This window comes from Oreochromis aureus, linkage group 6, assembly GCF_013358895.1.
Source record: "Oreochromis aureus strain Israel breed Guangdong linkage group 6, ZZ_aureus, whole genome shotgun sequence".
NCBI lineage: Eukaryota > Metazoa > Chordata > Actinopteri > Cichliformes > Cichlidae > Oreochromis > Oreochromis aureus.
In genome coordinates this window covers 5,905,756-5,929,365 of record NC_052947.1, presented here as the reverse complement: position 1 = coordinate 5,929,365, position 23,610 = coordinate 5,905,756, and the positions used below count along the sequence as shown (strand labels likewise).

Below are 23,610 nucleotides of genomic sequence, written 5' to 3'. Positions count from 1 at the left end.
ATAATAATTCAAAAAAAATCATGGGAGCAACAACAAACCCGGAATTCAAAGTCATTAAATGGTTTTTCAAAACAGAAATATAGATTAACCTTGAGAAATCTGTGTATAAACTTATTTCACTTGACCATTAGTAGAGTGTTGCCATGTTATGAAATAGAATTTCTTCAAAAATTATTTAAAAAATTGTTATGGCACTAAAATCAGTAATAATGCTTATTTAAGGCTTAATTATCCAAAGGTTGTTATAGCCTACCAGGCATAAAAAATATGTGCTTGGATGTGATTTATTTACACAAAGTCCACGATTATCCTTCTATTCCTGACAAAAAATAATCACACTAAGTATGTATGAATATAATTAATCTATTATTAGTCCTAAAATGAAAGTTAAAAAGAGTGACGCAGTCGATAAGGTATGAGTTCTTTATTGAAGAGGGGGGGGTGATGGTAGAAAAGGAGCAAACTATGTTTTAGCACCTTTATAGAACTTAGAAAATTAATTGCTGGTTCTCTTGGTTCTCCTGATATACACACAAAAATAAAGTTTATAGAACACTTTATGACATATAGGCTTGGAGAAGGAGAAGCATTTCATTCACAGAAACCAAGCAACAGAAATGACTTAATTCAGGGGGAAAACACATTATATTTAATTACAATCAACATTAAATTTACAAATTTTGGAACCTGGGAGTTTAATCAGTGCACATGACATTAGCATGTAACATAAGTTAAAAACACAAAACAAAATTTTACAAATGTTGTTACCTGGAATTAGACAGAAAAAAAAACATCTTTAAATACTGGGTGCAGCTGTCTAAGGCATCTTTAATTCATAGAAAAAAGATCTAGAAGTCTTATACAAAGCAGGAATGAAGCTATACAATGTCACATATATATGTTTTTTTTTCCTTAAAACACTGTACAAAGTCCACTTCCTTCAAGGCTGGCTACGCCAACCACAAAACTATGCAGCTTAACAATTTTTAATATCCTACATTTACCGTGTCTGACAGACACGTTTTATTTACATATTCAGACATGGAATACAAACATAAATATGAGCAGCCTCTGTCTCTCTCTCTCCCCCAATGTCACCTTTTTAAAGCACTTTGTTCAAAGTGCTTTGAAAACAAATCAGACTTGAGCTTTTTTGGTCAAATTTCTCTGCTTTGCACAACCTGTAGCAAGCCTGCACCATCTACCAGAAACAAACCTCAGTGTAGATACAGTGTGAAGCTGCTCTGCTGGATAATTTGACAAAAAAACCTTGTTAAGCAATGACTTGGTGTACTTCTTAAAATAACTCCCCGGCAATTTCAGGCTTCAAACTCACTGCTGACTTGTTAGAAAACGGTCAGCATATCTTCATAACATCAAAATCACTGAGCAAATGTACATTTTCTGTAAAGCAAATGAGATTAAAGAAAGTTATGTCAGTACTGTGCAGCACGGCTAATGCTGGTCATTTGTACATCACAAAAACATCTTAAGTGTTAATTTAGAATTAAAGCCATCATATAGCTGGAAAACGTTGTGTGACTCATAGAAGGCCTGAGAAAGCTTTATTTCTTTCCTCTGTTTTTTTGCATCTTGTGACATGATTGTCAAGTCAGGCCAAATAATTAAAAGTCTCATCTTATATACAGCAATGCATAGGCTACAATTCATCAAATCTGACCGATGAAAGAAAGACTATGTGTAGTTTTGTTCGTTTTTTTAAATGAGTAAACTAGGAGAAAGTGTTGCAGGTACCAAATTTTTAGGTTCTTTAGTTTGAGAAGGATGAAGATGTTTCCTGCCACGAAGAAACTTGAACTATTCAGGCTAAAAACAGGTAATAAAAGAAGCACAAATCATTAAGTTTGTCAAAGTTAAATGTCAACTATGAACATGCAGCCATTTAAGAACTCAAATAAAATCAATCTAAAACTAAGACTGGTTTGACTTAAGTCAGGAACTAATGTGATTAATGACTGGATGGCTAAACTTCAGGAACTATACAAAAGTAAATGGCAATCGGATACACAGCCCTGTACCTGTCTTGTTATGCATGGTAAATAACCAACTATGTAGAAACAAAGTTTGGACCACAGATGCAATAGCATGTTTTGCATTTGAGTTATCAACTCTTCTTACTGCTAATATTTCACCAAATTAAATCTTTAGCGTCTAAACTCAGGAAAACGTAGCTCATCAACAAAAATCTTTCTATGTGTTTCTGGGCCATCTCAACAGCCTTTAACAATTTTATTTAATTTTCCTGATATTTGAAACTTCTTGCAGTGCCTGTGTAAAGGTAGAGAATTTTAGGTAGTATAAATACATAACTATCAGACATTTTCCTGATAAACCTACTTGGAAAGAACAATGGTACAGTCTCAAACATTTCATCTATTACACACAACTCATGATAAAAGAGCGCCAACTGTCTCAACTCAACAGAAGAAACACCTGGAGCCATAATGAGCAGTGTGTAAATTTTCATTGTTGAATTTTAAGATACTTAATACATTTCCTCCACATCTTTAACCACTTGTTCATGTCTGTGATGGCAACAGCTTTCTCCTTGTGGCATAAAGAGGTTAGATTCTGCTTTTCCTTTATCCGTTTCATGGTTTACAAAACTCAGGTGGCTCAAAAATTCATCCTTTTTACTTTGGTGTTCCACAAGGACTCATTCGTGGTCCTCCAAGTATTACATTTTCTAATTAATTACCCTTCCTTAGATTTAAACAATCCATTTTCCAACACAATTCCCAACATTGGCCAACCTTGCAGATCACTTCATATTGCTGTATTTAGATCACTACTTGTAACCAAGGACCTACCAGAGGTCACAGAAATGATATACTGTTATAACTCCAGCACTTCCTTAATTGTGGTCTGTTTTTTTTTGTGATTAATTTTTACATTACTTTTTACAAGTTTTAAGGCACAATGACTTCTGGCCTGCAGCTCAATCACTTTGCTTTTGGATAGGGGAACTCAGGCTGGCTTGACCAGTACTCTCAAACATATTTATGTGTTAATTTCTTGAATTTACAGACTTTTAATCATGGCTGACTCGGGGGGGGGGGGCTTTTGTGGTAGAAAAAACAACAACAAAATAATAGAGACTGAAATTGTAACTGATGTCCTGGAATCCTGTTGTGTTTTCTAAACGTAAAAAATTAATTTTAAAAAAAAATCTGTAAATGTTCTTTCACCAGAGAAGTTCATAAATAATCTAGCAGAGTTAAGCATTTAAATCTAAAGCATTTTCACCTTACAAATTCAGTCACAGTAATCTGTCCACGTGTTCAGACCAAATGGGGAAAAAACATTTTAAAAAATGGTCAATAAATTTGCTGAAAGTTTGAAGTCCACCAGGAAGGGTTTCTTTGTACACCATGCTACACAGTGTCCTTCAAGAGTGACAGGGAATCAAGCATTTCATTCTGGAGAGTTTCCCATTGTGGGGTAAGTCACAAACACAATCCCTTGGTCTCATCTCCACTGCCCATCCTTCCTGTAACACAGTTAGTTTCTGAGTTTTTGTATCTGTATACCGTCTGCTCACAAGTTCTTGGTGTTTATGTGAGTCTTGTAATGCTTTGTCAGGTGGTCGCTCCGCATGAAGCGTTTCTGACACTGGCTGCACTCAAAGCGCTTGTCTCCTGTGGGAGGGGAAAAAACGTATTGAGTAATATTTTTAATGCACTTTCAATAATGAAGAAACAATAGGTGTTTTTAAAAACGTAATTTGTAAAAACGTCTGGATTGTTAAGTGTTTTTAAGTGTATTTAGCAACTCTGTGTGCCTATTTTGCCTCTGTATTGTAGCGTGTGAAGTTAAATACAGAGTGATTTGACGATTCTGTTTGTTTGTTTGTGTCCAGAGCACCTGTGTGTGTCCTGGCGTGCCTCTGCAGCTCGTCACTCCGCGTAAAACGTTTCCCACAGAAAACCCAGTTGCAGACGAAGGGTCTTTCGCCAGTGTGCAGCCGGACGTGAGCTCTGAGCAGAGATGTTTTCCTAAAAGTCTTTTCACAGCCAGGGACGTGGCAGATGTGTTTCCTCTTTCCCACCTCACTGGGTCTAAACAGTGAACAAAATTCAAACCCTTTATCGGTATGAGAGTTTTAATAGTCCGAGTGCTAAAAAGTAAAGCATGAACTTCCCAAAATGTAGACGTGAAAGCAATTACTCAAATATTGTAGCAGTTCATTTAAAGACTGTCAGGAAACCCATCCCAACCCATCCTTTGAGACTCACCTCTTGTCTGCATCTTTACAGTTGGGGCAGGTGCAGGCCATGCGTCGTTTCTTTTCTCCTGGCTGGCCAGGCAACTCCAGGGTAAGGGTCTGGTCTACCTGGATAGCAGGCTGGCCCTGTGCTGCGGCCAGCTGGAGCCCTCCACCCTGCATGGTCTGCACCGTTAGGTGCTGCTGGCCTAACAAACGCAGAGACTCATTTTAAGACAAACAGCAGGGCTTCTGCAGGAGCTGGATAATTCAGTTTACTGCCATCAGTGAACTGAAATTCTAATCAACAATAAATTAAGATGCGAAAGCTATATGTTGCAAAATAAAATTTTGTTTTTGTTTTAGAGTTTTTAAACACATTGCAAACTTTTAGCTGCTTTTGCTCTTTGACCGAGGAAAAGGTCAACATTATTTTTTATTACCATAAATCACTGACAACTGATAAAGTTAATTTATCCATCCATTTGACTGCTTATCTGGGTTTGGGTCGGAGAGGCAGCAGACTTCCCTCACCCCAGCCACCTCTTCTTCATCTGGACAGACAAAGAGTCATCCCCAAGCGAGCCAACAGATATAAACTCTCTCAGACCCAGGTCTGCTATCTTTAGCACCAGACCTGAGTCTGACCTGAGGCCTCTTTTGAGTAGGACATGCCCAAAACACCCCACTTCAGAGGCATCGATAAAGGATCCTCATCAGACGGTCAAATCATTTTTCAATGTGGAGGAGCAGTGCTTCTATTCTCAGTAAATATCTTTAGCAGCAATAACATGAAGTAATTGTTTTCTGTATAACTATCAGCCTCTCACATTGTTATGGAGGAGTCTGGCCGACTCTTCTTTACAAGGCTGTTTCATTGAGGTTCGTGGACGTGAATTTACACATAGCTCTCTTAAAGTCTGACCACAGCATTTTAATCAGGATGAGATCTGGACTTTTACGGAGCCTCTGGAACACTTTGAATCATTTCTTTTACATCTATTTTGTTGGGAGTTTTGCTGGTGTGCTTGGGTTGATTGCTCATGGTTGACTCAATGACTGCAGGGTATCCAGATCCTGTGGTTGCAAAACAAGCCTCTGCTCCCACACTTGATAGCTTTTATGAAGTGTCTGTGCTGATGTGTTGTGTTTGGTTTTCAACGAATGTGGCAACATGAATTATAGCCAAAGGACATTGTTCCACAAGTCTTGAGATTTGTTCAGATGCAACGTTGCAATTCTTAGCCAGGTTGTCGCATTCTTTTTAGAGAGGAGAGACTTTCTCCTGGCAAACCTTCGAAACAAGTCAGACTTGCCCAGGCCTTTTCTGATTCTACTGCCCCAAACTTTTATCATGGTTTCATATCATAGCTTTTACCATAGCGCAAGGTTTTGGGGTGTTTTTCTAATTTCTCTGAGCATTGGTTGGACTCTGGGCCGTATTTAAAGGGAAGTCCATTTGTGGGAAGATTGTGGCAGTGAGTTAACACACACCAGACCATCAATCTGCCAAAATCAAGTACATTTGATTAGCAGCACTCGGCTGCTACTTACCTTCTTAACTCCCATGTGAGCAGGAAAGGGCTTACTTCATTTTTTCACAAGATTGCATAAAGTTTGTTGAAAATATTATTTTTCACATTTCTGTAAACTGGTCCACTTCTTGCACAAAACAGAAATGCCCAGGGATTGCTGGTAAGCAGCAACAGAACTTTCAAAATAAGAGAGAGGCGAGTATCCAGTAGAACAACAACTGCAGATGGTGTTCTATTTGTTTAACACAAAAATTACAATTACTTCAAGCTTCAACTCCAATCCAAGTTCTTCAACCACTGCATTTCCTCAAAATGGGAAATGAGGGTGGTGGGGTCACCCCCCAGTGTGCTGCACACCATGCATGTGCTACATAAACACCCCAGTGTATTCATCAGTAGTATTAGACAATGGCATTGTTCCCCTTTTCAAAAATCAAGTAATTCTGTCTGCTCAGAAAAACAGCATAGTCGCCTTGTGCTTAGCTCTATAAACAGCCAGTGGAAAACTTTTGAACATTGAAAAAGTTTGAAAAACATTTGAAAAACCCAAAGCATCTAACATCAGCTCACCGCCTGCATTGGTGATGGTAACAGGAACTCCCTGAACCTGGACCCCGTTGATGCTGATGGTCTGCACTGCTTGTGCTGCTGAGGTGAGCTGCGATGTGTTCAATTGTATCATTCCACCTGCAGGGGCAATTTTTGCCAAGGTCCGCTCCTTTCGTCCTCCGGTAGCTTGTGTTCTCTTGGTGCCAGCTAGTGGTGTGACAGTGGTGGTAGGGGCAACTGTGGTGGCAGGGGTTGTTGTTGTCATGGAGTCCTGAAGCTGAACTGATTGCCATTCACCTGATGCTGTTTTAAAGAGAATCTGAGAAAAGAAAATATCACTAAGTTTACTTAAAATGTTAAACTAATTCCTAGTTAAACTGTTGTATTATCTTATGTATGATTTTTGACGTGTTGCTAGCTTAGTTGTAAGAATGTCACATGGTCCTTTGCTACGGTTCCTGAGGTATTCATAATAAACAGAAGAAGTTACTTTCAGCTGCTCCCTTATTTACAAGGAGTTACCACAGCAGGTAGCTCTATATATTGATTTAGTAGAATTTTACACTAGATGCCTTTCCTGACACAACAGACTAAAAATATTAAGAGTTAAAGAAACAATAAGTCTGAACGGATACCTGTGTTGGTGATGTTTCTGTTGGAGTGACCTGCAGATTCGAGGAGACAGACTGTCTCTGCGGGACGGGTGGCAACGTAGCAGAGGCAGCCTGTACCACCTTCAAAGCCTGTTGTGGGATCTGAACCACCTGAGAATCTGGTTTGGGCTGGACCAGCTGGACCTGTTGCACCATAGCAGGTTGCCCAGGACTTTGCACAATCAGTAAATTGTTCCCTGCCTGTGAATATAGAGATAAGAAGCTAACCAGTAATGCTCATACGTAGGCTTTAGCCAACATCTTCAATGTTTTGACCACACTGAAAGGCTAAACATTCATTTAACAGCTAGCTATAGACTGGGTTGAGTGTTTCAAAGTAGAATTTCAAACTCGATAACAATATTCTGGTTTCTGTATTATAAAATATTCTGACTTTTATCAATCTGAATTGCACACACATTTACTCACTTTGGTAGTATATTTATGTCACAGGGAACCTTTTAAGCGTGAAAAACAAAAAGTGGTTGTAACACTAAAAATACCTTTTGTTTTAACCATTTGGTGGCAGAAGAACACATCACAAATTAAAAAAAAACAACAACCCCAAAACAAAAACAGAAACAAGCTTTGTACCATAAAACAGCTGCCTGCCCAAAACTGAAACTGTCCTGAGGCTAATTAGGAAGCAGACGGTTCTGAAGATGTAAAACAGTCGACAGTTTCCTGGGGTTTTTTTTCTTCTTTTTTGACACTTCACAAAAAATGATAACGGGAACAGCAGGTTATTAACATTCATTAGCATACATACATTTTTATTAAGATTCAAAAGTCCCAGTGCTCAAGATCGGCTTGTATTACAGGAGCACAAACCTTAAGAAGCATCCTCTGTGATAAAAAAGAATCAGTTACACTGATATTCAACAAAAAAAGAGAGATTTAAATAATAAAATAACTGATAATCAACTAAATATATATGGCATTTGGGGACTTCTACTTAACATACAGTAAATGCTAGACCAGGGGTCTGCAACCTTTAACACCCAAAGAGCCACTTGGACCCGGTTTCCACGCAAAAGAAAACACTGGGAGCCGCAAATACTTTGACCTGACTTTTAAAAAGTAATTGGAAAAAAAAGCACTATGCCGCTAAAAAAAAAAGAAAAAAAAAAAGATATTTGCAAAATTCTGCCTAAATATCTATTTTACCTTGTTAATGTGTGTGGCGGGGTGTGGTCTGCAGTGCCGCTGCATGGGAGTCGGACACACCTGAGCGGCACCCACAATCGCGCCTCGCCGCCTTAAAGCCTGTGCTCTCTCTGCTGTTGTGTTATCGGGCTGTGAGCTGAAAAGCTACAGCCGGCTTTATGCGTACAGCAGCCGTGTGTGAAAAGTGGTCAATAAAGAGATGCTGAAAAGCATGTCCATGCAAACATCGTCGGGTCTGCCGTGTTATGTTTACAATGAGACTTCTGGTCCCAAACCTCGGCGCACAGCGTTTCGGCGGGTACACCGGCTTCCGCGAGTGTGACGCTTATTTTGAGCGATGAAAAAAATAATAAGATATAATTTTATTTTTATATTTCAAAATCACAATAATCCTCCAATTTAGAACTACAAGTTAAAAAAAAAGAACTAAACACAAATAAAATGCACTTCAGCGAAATACTTCTTCTATTTTCCCAAACCACCTGGAGCCGCAAAATAAGGACTAAAGAGCCGCGGGTTGCTGACCCCTGTGCTAGACTATGAGCAGTGAGAGTAGATGCTGATTCTGGCTTACATGTCAAACTTGTGTTTGTGTAACGTTATAATTTGACCGACTTTAAATAAAACACTGACAGTTCAAAGAGGACGCAGAGAACACATATTTAGAAGGGGACCATTAAGTCTGTCTGAAGATTAACTTTTAACAAATAAATCGTGCCCTCGTTTGTGCTTTTCAGTACCAGTAACAATAACAAATAGGTGTACCTGTATGATGTTGTCACCAGCTTCTATTAGGATGGTCTCCATCTGCTCTGGGGTTGGAGAGGCAGCCTGTGCTGGAGGCGGCGGTGGAGGCTCAGCAGCCAGTACCGCCTTTTTTTTCCTCCCTCGTCGTCCCTTTCCAGGAGTGGGAGGGGCTGCAGCTGTCTCTGTGATGATTTGTGTCCCACCCACTTCTCCTGTAGCCACGTTGAGGGGAATTGTAAGTCCACTGGGCAGCTGCACAACGTTTGTAGCTGTATTGTTTGGCTTCCGCACCTTGAGGGAGGGCTTGATGGCTACAGTCTTCTGTGGCGTGACAGGAGCAGTGGCTGCAGCCGGAGCCGGCATGGTCATGGGAGTGGTAATGATGGCCTGGTTGGTACCAGGTATTAGCTGGATCTGACCTCCCTGTGGCATCACCTGAATTGTTTGTGCACCCTGGATCTGCGGCACCACCTGATACTGGATGCCAGGAGTGGCCGAGGTGCTGGTACGAGCAGGACTCTGCTGGATAGTAAGGACGATGGGGCTGCCAGGAGCTGTGGAGCCCAGGCCGGCAGGGAGCTGGATCACATTGCCCTTTGCTGAAAGGAAACCAAGGTTTTTCGGTGGAGCTGGCGCTATTGGAGCTGGCTTTATAGGAAGTAGCCGACGAGGTTGTGGCTGCGCTGGCGGAGAGGTGACAGGAGCCTGAGCAGCAGGAGGGCCGATTTTACTGCATGTGGCAGCCAGCAGGGCCAAAGGAGAGGGCTGAGTGTCCTGTGGGAAGACAGAAACACAGTCCAAGCCTGCATTAAAACCAGCCTGAACCAGAAGAATTCAGCACTAAGGGAAAAATAGGATGAGGTAGTAGTAAGATCAAAAGCTAAAACAAAACAAGTTAACACAAACCAACAGGTAGGCCTACAACTACACATTAAGAATCATAATCAGTAGCGATCAAGTGGTGTAGTAGGTGTAGGAGTTTCCACCTGCGATGCCTTTGTGCCCCTCTTTGGTCCAAATGTGTGATCGTCAAGCTGCAGGACAGGGAAGCATTCTACATTAACGCCATCTTCAGCACACTTTACATACACTGGGCCGCTTTATGTATTTGAGGCAACAAATGGGTCTAAGTTGGGACTAGGAAGGTTGATACAACAGAAGTGAAAAAGGTTTAGTGACTACTGGTGCAAGACACAAAGCGATGTCATTAGTATTTAAATTCCCAATTGTGCAGTTGTGTCTCTCAGATATTGATCAACATCGAGAAGGAAAACAGTGACTGAATTTAGAGACTATACGGTTTCTGGTAGAAAAATATAGCACATCAGCTCTATCCTGGCACATAGAGCAGTGAGGGCAGCTTTTCCATTCCCAATCTAAACTAGTGCAAGAGCATCGAATCTGGATCTAACCTCATCTGAGAAAGTAATGATAAAGCCTGACATAATCCCTAATTAGTGGGCGTAAGGGTCCAGATACCAGAGGTAAGTTAGAACATTTGACTGGTTCTTTATCATTTGTTTAAATGATGATTTGTTTTTTTTCCCAGTCAAAGCAGTTTTGAATTTGACAATAAACTTATCATGACATCTTAACTTAGACAGTGTGATTTTTGTATGTATGTATGTTAATTTCAAAATTCTACGCGATCTTGTTCTTGAGTTATTGCATTCACAAGATTTTCAGAAAACTTAACCACAGATTTTTAGTAGATGCACCTATGGTATCAATTTGAAGCTCCTACATCGCCTTGTTCTCAAGTTTTCGCATTCACAAACTTAGGTGTCCACACTGCCCGCCAGGCAGGATAACAACAGTACTCCATGAGCCTTTTGCAATTGAGGGTTAAAAAACAGTGCTTACAATGCACTAAACATCAAAGGAACTCTACAGAAAAGTAAACACCCAGTGTATATTAGCACAAAAATATGCCAGCAATATGAACACATCAAATGTTAAGAGCAAGAGTAAGAAAAGAGATTGCAACACTGCAATAAGCGTGCACAGCCGAGGCTTGTGGCTGCTACTCACTTGTGTTGAAGCAGAGGAGGGCTGAAGGTATTCGCTGGGACTGACAGCGACAGTGGTAGCCATACTGTCCTGTTGTTCTGAAAAAACACACAGCAGAGAGATTTCAGGATGCTTGTAGCAATGGTTAAGCTATTCAAGGGTATCACAGGACATTACAACAAAACAGAAGAGCTCTGTGAAGGACAAGCCATGCAGTATCTCACTTAAACTGCTATGTGATCATTAAATGTCATCAATTACACAAATGATGCCACTAACTGCACTAATTAACGCATTCATTTGCATGCTGGCACTTTCAATTTCATCATACATGTGGGATAATTAATAGTAGAGAGTTGGGTTTTTTGGGGGTTTTTGAGGTTTCAAGAAAATATTTTCCCTCCAATATGTTGATGATATCAAAAATATTAGCCTCACGCATGGTAACAGCAGAGTCATTAGAAGTTATCTTTCAAGAGTCAATGTATCATTTTGTTGTTGTTGTTAAAGCACCATAATTGCAATTTACATGAGTCAGCCACATTTACCAGTGACAGAGATGGGAAACAAATACTTTTCCTTCAAAGGTTTCTATGTTTTCTCTGTTTTTGCCCAGATTCTACTCCACATCTATTCCACATATTGAATTTAAATTCAAATAAGTCATTTATTCCATTTTTAATAATTTTCTGGCTAACTCAGTACAGATTTTGTATATTCATACACATTAAACTGCATCAATAACAGAACTATAAAAGGAGTAACAAATTTCCACTCTGATGGAATATATCACAAAGAGCTACCTGGCAAAAATAAATGACGTAAACAATGCAAACAATCTCTAAAGCCTGCTCTGAAAAACAGTTACCACTAATGCAAAGCAGTGTACGGAACTAAAGCTTTAAAGTTTTCCAGTATGTGGGGAATGATGCAGACACCTAATGATCTGTTTGACAAATACACACAGTTCTTTTAGGTACTGCAGCAAATCTTTTGCTATTTGACTTGTTTTTGATCCAGTCTAATATAAACTTCGGTCATTAACCAGATCAAAATTTAGTCAATCAAGAAAGAGTTGTGATACCTGTACTTGATAAACTTAACAATTTCTGTCTGCCAGAGGTTGTGCGTGTTCTAACAGCAAATGCCAATCTACTGGCCACACGTCAAATACTCTGAGCAAAAAAAAAGGAAAAAAAATACATTGGACTGCACTCAAAAATATTATATGAGAAAAAGACAGTAAATATATTGAGCATATTATATTTCCATTTCAACAGTCAGCATAAGTACATTTAGGGCAGGCTGCCCAGCAGCAGTTTAAGAGCACGATAAATCTTGAAAGCCAAGCAAAGCAGCCTAATGGTCAAAATAGGTCGATGCTGTTATTGTCAAACAGAAGTGCTGTGGAACTGTGGATAAAGAAACGCAAGCTGTTCCACTATCCCTTACTGCTTGAACTACAACACAGCTAGTGCACACGATACAATCTCCACTTTTTAATAATTTAAATAAATTCAAGAACAACACACAAATATGCAATTTAAAAGCCAAGGGATCTGTGACAGACTCAAATATTTTAACTTGGGATTTTATAGAACAGAAATACCTGCAGGCATTTTTAACATCTATTAACAAATATGTACAATTATTAATGACAAATGTAAACACGATAAACACTACTGGGACATGAGTACATGTGTTGAGCTACATATCTAAGCTGGAAAACACCTGAACTCAACCAGCAGACAAGATATATGACCACATGGTAGCCACATAGCACCACTCTTCAGGCTGTCCCAATATTTGTGACAAATACACAGGATGATGATAAAGAAGTGATTCATCATCATAGATCTGCAACATGCAGATTTTTAAGCCAATGGCCATATCATATATATATATATATATATGTATAAAACAAAGTAAGATGAATTAGAGCTGCGTCTTCTCGTCATGATAAAAAATGACTGCACAAGTCTATAAATGTAAATTAACACAGATACTACAATAACATTGCCACCAACACTTGTTTGGAGTTGTAATGTTTTGGGCTTAGTTATTCTCTGCCTGCTCTAACAGGTGTTATAAATTATGAAACAGGTTTGTAGTTGTCTGTCTTTGAAAGCATGTACCTTTAGCACAGTTTGCAGAGAAACAACTTAGTTTTTTTGTAAGAGAGCAAATGCAGCTTTCTTCAAAAGCTTATGTAGTTCAGTGATCTTTCTTGTCTTCACCCTTTGCACAGCATTTCTGTCCACACACGTGAAACACAAAAATACACAAGTATTACAATGAACATTTAATGAACTTCTCTTACATTTTTATTGAAGAAAATGATGTTGCAATACACCACCACTGACAACATTAAAAGCACTAACATTATGTGTTACAATTCAAGGTTCTGCGGTGAAACTTTAGTTCCTGGTACTTGTGTGGGTACTTCGACTAACTTTGTTGCACACCAAGAACACAGGCCACACCTTTGACATCTCCCTGCACAACAACACACCCTGCAACTCAAATACAAATAAAAAACTCTAAGGAACAAAAAACAGACATGCAAGGTACCCTGTATCATTCCACTTAGGCATCCTGACCTAGGACAGCCTCACTCCAAAACCAATGCACTGGATCTGTCACCAACACCACATGTGTAATAATATTCCATAAAAGAGCATTGCACACAGTGCAGACGTCAGACAATAACTTGCTAGTTATGAGGAAATGCCTGAAGTAGAAATTCCTCTTTTCTACAAACTGTGCCGTCTGTATCTGCCAGCTCATCTGTCGACAGTAAACTTAAGCCTGACACACAAACTCATCTCTGTGTCGTGGCTGCTGATCAGCTGTACAAACAGGAAGGAGTTCCTCTGTTGGAGCTGCCTGCCTCATCGAGTAAAAGCATTATAAATGTAGCTGTTAATCGAAACGTCTAAACATGACTACCAAAGCAGCAGACTTTCACTCGGGGATTTCTCAGCCTGCTGAGCGAGCCACTAATCTCTCCATTCTGACACATTTTTGGATTAGTGATAACAACAAAGAACAGAACTTCCCATCAGTTATGCGAGTGTGACTTTAAGTCCTGCAAATAACACAAATGGGGGGGGGGGGAGTGCGGCCTCAAAATAGCGCCGCCATGCAACACTGTTTGTTAGGTTGGTTTGCAGTGCAAAAGCAGCTAACGTTAGCCACCAAGCTAGCGAGCACTACTGACTCAACTGAGGCAGATTCAAATGTCTATCGACTAGCTTATATATGTGCTGGTTTGCTTTGATAAAGATAAATGAGGCGAGACGGGAATGGGTGCAACATGAAAATATTTCAGTGTGTTGCTGTGGGGTTTCATATGTGGTGGAAATGCACAAATCGATTTGGGGGCAGAAACAAGTAAAGGACCAGCTACATAGCTTCCAGTAGCATTTTGGCTAGCTGACGCGTAGCTAGCAAGTCAAACTCTCTTTGATAACGTTACAGAAAAAGGGAGCCCTTTGCCGGAAGTGCGCTGCTTATTTTGGTACATACAACCGCACGAACACCCCTAAAACATAGTTATTTGTACCACAGCACGATTAGTGCTTTCTCTTCAACGCAAATATAATGTTTTACGAAGTAGAATGTAATATAAACACCAATGTTTTAATTCCTACCCACCGCTCATGACGACATTCGCTCTCCGCGAGCCTTGCAGACCGAACCCATGGAGGAATCCGCCCGCGCTGTTGCACCAATCCACGGACAATAGACAGTTAATTGACGTCTGCCCCGACCAACTACCTTTAGCTGTCTTTGTGACCGAAGTCCATCTGAGCCAATCCCGACGTCAGATTTCTGTACATGGGTCGATGGATGACCGTTTGGCCAATGGGATATCGAGATTGTGATCACTGGGGCGGTTCCAACAGGACTGACCTGGAGCAAGCGAGTGCCCTATTACAGCAGGAGCACTGCTTCACTGACGTCCCTGACGGCCAATGTGATCTTTAAGGGGCAGTACGGTCAAAATAAGAATGACAGCCGCGCTGATCAATGAGCTTTAAGTCACTTGTGCCTGACCTGTTTAAACTGTGGCACGGTATGGAGCGGGACCGTTATGTGTGATAAAGACTGCGCTCAGTGAATGGATTATACATTTATTTTAAAGCTGTGAGCATGTTGATAGTTCAACATTTGTCTGTACAGTACAGGATATCACTACCAGCCTACATTGCACAGCTTTGTATATTGTACATTTTAGATCTATATATATACACATATATATATATATATATATATATATATATATATATATATATATATATATATATATATATATATATATATATATATATATATATATATATATATATATATATATATATATATATATCGTACAACCATGATTACCGACACTAACAAGCTGATCTACAATACGGCAGCAGTGATCAGTGAGATGCTTGGCTACAAGTTGAACAGCCACAAGGGGCAGTACCCTCCATGGAGAAGGAGGCTGAGGGCAAGATCAAAGTAGCACGGAGGAGGTTAGCCAACTAACGGAGTTGCAGAAAGGTGCGACAAAGAAGGTGCATAAGAAATACAGCAAGCTGTCCATACCTGAGGCCTTGGAAACTGCCAAGCAAAGACTCACAGCCTTGGCCAGCCGCTTGAGGAGGTACACCAGAGAGATAGAAGGCAGGAGAATAAACCAGCTGTTCTCCACAGAACCAGCAAAGGTGTACTCTCAGTGGCAAGGGAACAATAAGAGAACAGCACCACCAAGGCTGCAGGCGGAGCAATACTGGAAGAGCATATGGGAGAAGGACGCAACCCATAACGGCAATGCTCAGTGGCTAGTGGATCTGAGGGCAGACCATAGCGACCTCCTGAACAGGGTCCAGTAACCATCACAGTGGCAGATATCCAAGAAAGGGTCTCCAGTATGAAGAGTTGGACAGCACCAGGGCCCGACATGGTTCACGCCTACTGGCTGAAGAAGCTGACTGCACTCCACGGCGTCTGGCAGCACAAATGAACCAGCTGCTAGTTAACGAGAGACACCCGGAATGGCTAACCAAGGTCGGACGGTCCTGATCCCCAAGGACCCCAAGAAGGGACCGGTCCCATCCAACTACCGACCAATTACCTGCCTCAGTACTACATGGAAGCTCCTGTCAGGCATCATATCGGCTAAGATGAACAGGCACATGGGTCAATACATGAGCGGGGCACAGAAAGGGATTGGCAAGAATACCAGAGGCGCAAAACACCAGCTACTGGTAGACCGAACAGTCAGCCGAGACTGCAAGACCAGACTGACCAACCTGTGCACTGCCTGGATTGATTACAAGAAGGCCTCTGACTCAATGCCCCACAGCTGGATACTGGAATGCCTAGAATTGTACAAGATCAACAGGACCCTAAGAGCCTTCATCAGGAACTCAATGGGGATGTGGCGTACAACACTAGAGGCCAACTCCAAGCCCATAGCACAAGTCACCATCAAGTGCGGGATCTACCAAGGAGATGCTTTGTCCCCACTGCTGTTCTGCATAGGCCTGAACCCCCTCAGTGAGATCATTAACAAGACTGGCTACGGATACCGACTACGAAACGGAGCGGTTGTCAGCCACCTCCTGTACATGGATGACATCAAGCTGTATGCCAAGAGTGAACGAGACATCGATTCACTGACACACACTACCAGGCTATACAGCAATGACATTGGAATGTCATTCGGACTGGAGAAGTGTAGTCGGATGGTAACAAAGAGAGGGAAGGTAGTCTGAACTTAAGGGATTGAACTACCAGAAGGCAACATTGCAGACATAGAGGACAGTTACAAGTACCTGGGGATCCCGCAAGCGAATGGGAACCACGAAGAGGCCGCTAGGAAAGCTGCAACCACCAAGTACCTGCAGAGGGTCAGGCAAGTCCTGAGGAGTCAGCTGAGCGGTAAGAACAAGATCCGGGCCATCAACACCTCACGCCTGCCCGTGATCAGGTACCCTGCTGGGGTAATAGGCTGGCCAAAGGAGGAGAGAGCCCACTGACATAAAGACAAGAAAGCTCCTGACCATGCAAGGAGGGTTTCACCCCAAGTCCAGCACCCGGAGGCTGTACGCTAAGCGGAAGGAAGGGGGCTGGGGACTGGTGAGTGTCAGCACCACAGTCCAGGATGAGACAAGAAACATCCACGAATACTTCATGAAGATGGCCCCAACTGACAGCGTGCTCAGTGAATACCTCAGGCAGCAGAAACCCAAGAAAGAGGAGGAAGGCGAGGAACCATCATGGAAGGACAGGCCCTGCACGGTATGTACCACCGGCAGATAGAGGAGGTGGCTGATATCCAGAAATCCTACCAGTGGCTGGACAAAGCTGGACTGAAAGACAGCACAGAGGCACTAATCATGGCAGCACAAGAACAAGCTCTGAGTACAAGATCCATAGAGGCTGGGGTCTATCACACCAGGCAAGACCCCAGGTGCAGGCTGTGTAAAGATGCCCCAGAGACAATCCAGCACATAACAGCAGGGTGCAAGATGCTAGCAGGCAAGGCATACATGGAACGCCATAGCCAAGTGGCCGGCATAGTGTACAGGAACATCTGTGCCGAGTATAACCTGGAAGTCCTGAGGTCAAAATGGGAGATGCCCCCAGGGTGGTGGAGAATGACCGAGCTAAGATTCTGTGGGACTTCCAGATGCAGACGGACAAAATGGTGGTGGCTAACCAACCGGACATAGTGGTGGTAGACAAACAGAAGAAGACGGCTGTAGTGATCGATGTAGCGGTTCGAATGACAGCAATATCAGGAAGAAGGAACACGAGAAGCTGGAGAAATATCAAGGGCTCAGAGAAGAGCTCGAGAGGATGTGGAGGGTGAAGGTAACGGTGGTCCCGTGGTAATCGGAGCACTAGGTGCGGTGACTCCCAAGCTAGGCGAGTGGCTCCAGCAGATCCCGGGAACAACATCAGAGATCTCTGTCCAGAAGAGCGCAGTCCTGGGAACAGCTAAGATACTGCGCAGGACCCTCAAGCTCCCAGGCCTCTGGTAGAGGACCCGAGCGTGAAGGATAAACCGCCCGCAGAGGCGAGATAGGTGTTTATATATATATATATATATATATATATATATATATATATATATATATATATATATATATATATATATATATATATATATATATATATATATATATATATATATATATATATATATATATATATATATATATATATATATATATATATATATATATATATATATATATATATATATATATATATATATATATATATACATATACATATTGTCTATGTTGGCCTGTTAATGGCTTAATTACTGTTTGTTTAAAAGTCCACTCACGCAAAAATGTACTTAACACACAAAAAAGATGCCTGGCTAAAACATGTATGACGTGCCTTTTATCTTATCCTGTTGTTTTCAACACAGCCTTCACAATAGGCTGTAGTTTTACCCTGAAAGGCACTATGACATTTAGCTCTCTGCTTGTGTGTTAACTGCTAATGCAATTGAGGATGCAGTATTCAAGTCATTAGTCCACCAATCAATAGACTGCAGACTGTAATAATTGGCAGGTTATGAGACAATGGCCCTTTTGACACATTAAAAGCACATTACTCTCTTTGTTGTCTTTTTGCACCTTGGTTCTCTTTGGATTTTTTTGTGTTCATTCCTGCATGTCTTTTTCAGTAGTTTGATTTGTCTGCTTCTGGTCATCATAGCTCTTCATGTTTTGTTTTTGTTGTTTTTTGTTTTAATCTTTGTAGACTTTGTGCCTTTTTACGGTCCTTTTGGTTTTTGTCTTCTGATAGACACAATTGATTTGTGTTAATATAATCAAATTAACTGACCCTCTCTGAGGTTGATTTGCAACTCTTTCTGATCCAATTTCTGTTTTGCACACTATTTTACTGATTTGAGTTTATTGCTACACAGAAGAAGAAGAAATCCTACTCTCTTTAATCTTTGATTGATCTCTGATACTTGGCTCAATAAAAGACTCAAAGACTCAAATGAAATTATGCTGTATATTTGCATATTGTCTTTATGAGCATGCACCAATATATAGGATTTCTGCAGTGAGACTGTGGTGAATGCGATTCTTCTTAAGATGATTTTTGTAACTTTTGTGATGCATTGTCTTTGGATCTAGCGCCATCATCAGGTGAGTATGTTATCTAAATATTTCAGTAAGTGAGGAACCAGCTGGATTGTTGTAGTATATATTAGGGGAGGCAGAAATGTAGAGTGATTGTGAACATTAAGGGACACCGTTTTACTGTTTTACTTTTAACAAGCAAATATTTCGCTTACATTGTTGAACTCCAATTATAATTTTTTAGCAAATAAAGCTCTTAATACTGTAGCTGAAACTTATTGGCATATGGATGCCAGAGGTGTAAATAGACCTGCCTTTTTACTTCTTACTTCTACTTGAATATTTTATTTCAGAAAATATCTGGTGTAGGATACATGTGCTAAATTGTCATGACCAGTGTCTGTAAAACAAATTACATTTTTACATTTACGTTAAACATATATATACAGTCATTAGTCATGACACATTAGGTGGTATGAGTTACCTGTTTTGAACTAGTTTCAGAGTTTTCTGTCACAACGACAGAGAATAGATCATTGTGACATCCAAACATTATTTAATGGTTTTAAATGTTTTATTTTCTTCCTACAACTAATACAACTGTGTCATTAAAACAGAATCTGAAAGTGTAACCATCATTTTTGCTGTTACCTTTAGCTTGTTCAAACACTGACTGGTTCCTTTGGGATCTGAGTACTAAAGATTAGGGACTTCTCTTTTTGGCTCATGTCATGATGCCATTCACTCTCTGCGAGCATTTTATACCTTTTCTGTCGGATGTTCAACTTGTTAAGAAAATGTCCCCATGGTGGCTGTCAGGCCCATCTGTCGTCTGCATCAGCTGAGCTGGCCCCCAGCACTTTCAGCCAGCATGTAGGCTAATATGAGCTGGCCTTCTTTCTCATTGGCTCACTCCCATTGACTCCATTCACATCCACAATGCACGTAATGCCTTTTCATATAGGCTTTTCCCAAAAAGTACCCTTGACCTTATTCACATACAGACCTCTTTCATTTCTCCCCAGTCTGTCCTCTCCCTGCATCGCTGCATGAGTTTTTTAAGAGCTTAGGAAACCGGAGTCCTGCTTTTAGTTAAAGCACTCTCTCCCTCTTCACCTCAAGTGTGCTGTAGTTGGCTTGATGAAGGATGCAGATACTGTCTCTCACCTTCTCCCCAGGCACCTCTGTGGAGAGCCTCAGAGAGAAAGTGCTGCATAATTTAACTGGGACATCTCACTTTTATCAGTTAACAGGCTTCATGAGGAAGCCAAAGCTGTGGCAGGAGTTTTCAGCCTTAAACATTTCAAAGAGAATAGCTGACATTAAAAAATGAAGCACACTCTACGTTAAGAACTCACAGCCAGAAGCTGTGAAGCAAGGGATGTGATGTTGTGATGGATTTTTAGCCTTTTTTACATTTTATAGACAAATGGTTTATGTACAGAATGTAAACAATACTTGCTTACTTAATTTAAAATATTTCATTTAATTAGCTACTGTGATCTAAATTAAGTTCTCTTAGTTATATTCATACACACTTTATATATTGTGCATGCTTTAGTCACTCTGAGGCAGTTTTGTTATTCAGGCTTGATGTTCAAATGACTAATAAAACAATGTTACAATAATCAGGTGGTCTCCTAGTCACAGAAACACACAAGAACACAACCAGACGTCTGTGTCAGTATGAATTAACCATTCATATTGATATTTTAAGAATTTATTTATCAACTGTTAATTATTCATGAACTAAGGGTATTTAATTTGAATTTAAATTGAATTTTGAGCTTTATATATTGGTATGCTATATTCATTTCATGCAATTCATTAAAAACAAAACCAAATAATATTATTATCAATAATAATAATGAAAAAACAGCAGCACGGTGGCACGGTGGTTAGCACTGTTGCCGCACAGCAAGAAGGTCCTGAGTTCAATTCCACCATCAGGCCGGGGTCTTTCTGTGTGGAGTTTGCATGTTCTCCCGTGTTTGCGTGGGTTCCTCCGGTACTCCGGCTTCCTCCCACCGTCCAAAGACATGCAGTTTGAGGGGATAGGTTAATTGGATAATCCAAATTGTCACTAGGTGTGAATGTGTGAGTGAATGTGAGCGTGAATGGTTGTCTGTCCCTGTGTGTTGGCCTCTGCGACAGACTGGCGACCTGTCCAGGGTGTACCCGCCTCTCGCCCTATGACAGCTGGGATAGGCTCCAGCGCCCCACGCGACCCTGGAAAGGATAAGCGGAAGCGAATGGATGGATGGATGGATGGATGGATAATGAAAACAGTCTGCACAACAAATTCAAGCATAAAAATCTGAACCGCATCATGAACAAGTATGCATAAAAGCTATAAAGGGCTGGATCAGGTGACCCTATATCCTCCCTTAGTTATGCTGTAACAGGTGTAGGCTGCTGGGGGATTCCCATGATGCATTGAGTATTTCTTCTTCAGTCACCTTTCTCACTCACTGTTTATAGAGCTCTCTCTGCATTTAATCATACTTGTTATTAATCTCTGGCTCTTTTCCACAGTCCAAGTCTTTTGTCCTGGCTCCTCCCCTCACCCCCAACCAGTCGCAGCAGATGGCCCCGCCCCTCCCTGAGCCTGGTTCTGCCGGAGGTTTCTTCCTGTTAAAAGGGAGTTTTTCCTTCCCACTGTTGCCAAAGTGCTTGCTCATAGGGGGTCATATGATTGTTGGGTTTTTCTCTGTATGTATTATTGTAGGGTCTACCTTACAATATAAAGCGCCTTGAGGCGACTGTTGTTGTGATTTGGTGCCGTATAAATAAAACTGAATTGAATAATGTCACAATGTCTTGTTCTCTTAAGCTGATGTTAATTTATTTATAGCAGGTTTTCCTATTTTATAAATAATGTAATCAAATTTTATACTGCAGCAGATTTATTTAAAGTTAAAACAAAGATTTTGGGGGATTTTTTCTAAAAAAACAAACAAACAAAAACAGATTTTGCTGAGCAGGCGTATTTATCCATGAACCCTGTTAAGACAGACTGTTGATCTCTCATTAATGTCATAGTGTCATGTCTGTAGAATGATATTAGTATATTAGTTAGATCCCAGTATGCCAAGATTGAATTTTTCCTACTTTTAGTTTGTGTATCGCAGTCTCGCGCAATTATCAACAATTGCTAACATTAAATAAAATATATGGAGAATATGGAAACAACAGATTAGAGAAAGACTGCCAGCACAAAGTCTGGCTTGTCGTTTCCAAATCTTTCAGTGATATTAATAAGTTAATTAGTTTTCTAAAATAAAATTCAAAATGAGCTAAAGTTAGATCTCATCAATATGTTTACTGAAATATTTTCAATGTCAGCTTTCAGTGAAAATACTTAAATTGGGAAAAAAATGCCACACACCAGGGTTTTTTGTTTTTTGTTTCCTTTTTACTGGAAAAGCCAGTAGCCAGCTTCACGGTACTGAGAAACAGAATGAGGAAAATACACCTGGGCATTTCAACAAATAAAACAAACAGGTAGAGAGCAGTTATAGGAGGTATACACACTGAGAGGCAGGGCATTTTGGCAATAATCAAATGTTCCCAAATTCATAAATTTCTGTTCAGAGTCTTTCATTTCAGTAACTGAAAATATCTACCCTGAAACAGGAAAAACCCCACATCAAATACCCGTTAGTATCGTAAACCAGCTTTCCAAGGACATATTTTCTCTTTGGTGTAATTTCACTATTTCCGTATATATCTGTCTGAACATGAACAGCACCAATGTGAAGTCAAATGGGTCTTTTAAGAGCAACAAATACGGGAGTTTAAATAGACCAGAATACAATGCATCAGGAGAAGTAAGGAGCATGTGAAATCATTGACAACCTTTATGTTCATTTACTTAATGAACTGTAGTAATGGCTGTCTCTTTACATCGTGGCTCAGTAATCAAAAATAAAGGCAATAACTCTATATGTTTTAGGCATTCTTGGCAGAAGACAAGGCAAAAACATGAATCAGCAGAACCCATAGCATAGCAGAAACTGCTATAAGCCAGCACCTGTGGGGGTCATTTCTCTGTCATTTAAATTACAGCGACAAAGACAACCCATTTTATGGCAAAAGACATTTTAGAGTTTTTTTGGGGGGGGGGGCGCTTAGGGAATAATGTGTTTACTATTATCTGATATTTTATACTCCGAAAAATCTGTCAAGTATTTAGAGGGCAATATAAAAGCTTTTTGTTTTTACCTATTAGAGGAGAACAGCCTGAGACTGCATACCTCTATCAAAGCTAAACATTTCCCCCACACCAAGCATGAATTGACTCTGAATGTTTGCTGAAAAAATATACACATAGCAGTCACTTTTTAGCTAAACATTGCTAGCACCAGGTTGAACCCTTTTTTGCCTCTAGAACTGTCTTAATTCTTCGTGGCACAGATTAAAGGAGGTGCTGGTAAACATTCCTCAGAGATTTTTTTTGGCCCATAACATCACACAGTTGCTGCATATTTGTCAGCTTCACATCTATGCTGCAAATCTCCAGCATAACAAAGGAGCTCTAAAAGGATTGGAGGCCGTTTGAGTGCAGTCAAATCATTTTCACATTCTGAAAATCAGTTTGAGATGCTCTGAGCTTT

The 23,610-nt window shown here is 40.5% G+C and overlaps 1 protein-coding gene across 2 annotated transcripts; it reads right to left on the bottom strand.

Annotated features, from left to right (window-relative positions):
* Positions 1-409: 409 nt before the first annotated feature.
* On the bottom strand, positions 410-14,685 carry sp2 (sp2 transcription factor). Of its 2 annotated transcripts, XM_031741333.2 has the most exons (9): positions 14,544-14,685; positions 10,908-10,984; positions 9,863-9,910; positions 8,895-9,650; positions 6,945-7,163; positions 6,331-6,628; positions 4,257-4,434; positions 3,886-4,079; positions 410-3,659 (listed from the first exon to the last, which is right to left on the bottom strand). In XM_031741333.2, exons 1-9 carry the CDS (start codon positions 14,548-14,550, stop codon positions 3,559-3,561), a joined length of 1,878 nt encoding a protein of 625 aa, XP_031597193.1. In that variant the 5' UTR covers positions 14,551-14,685; the 3' UTR covers positions 410-3,558. The 2 variants fall into 2 exon arrangements, with proteins under 2 accessions (XP_031597193.1, XP_031597194.1); XM_031741334.2 differs by lacking the exon at positions 9,863-9,910.
* Between the last annotated feature and the right edge of the window lie 8,925 nt (positions 14,686-23,610).

Coding starts and splice junctions, on each gene's coding strand:
- sp2 (XM_031741333.2), bottom strand. Junction 9,911..10,907: donor CCTCCTCTGCTTCAACACAA/GTGAGTAGCAGC, acceptor CCTGTCCTGCAG/CTTGACGATCACACATTTGG. Junction 7,164..8,894: donor CTGGTGACAACATCATACAG/GTACACCTATTT, acceptor CTATATTCACAG/GCAGGGAACAATTTACTGAT.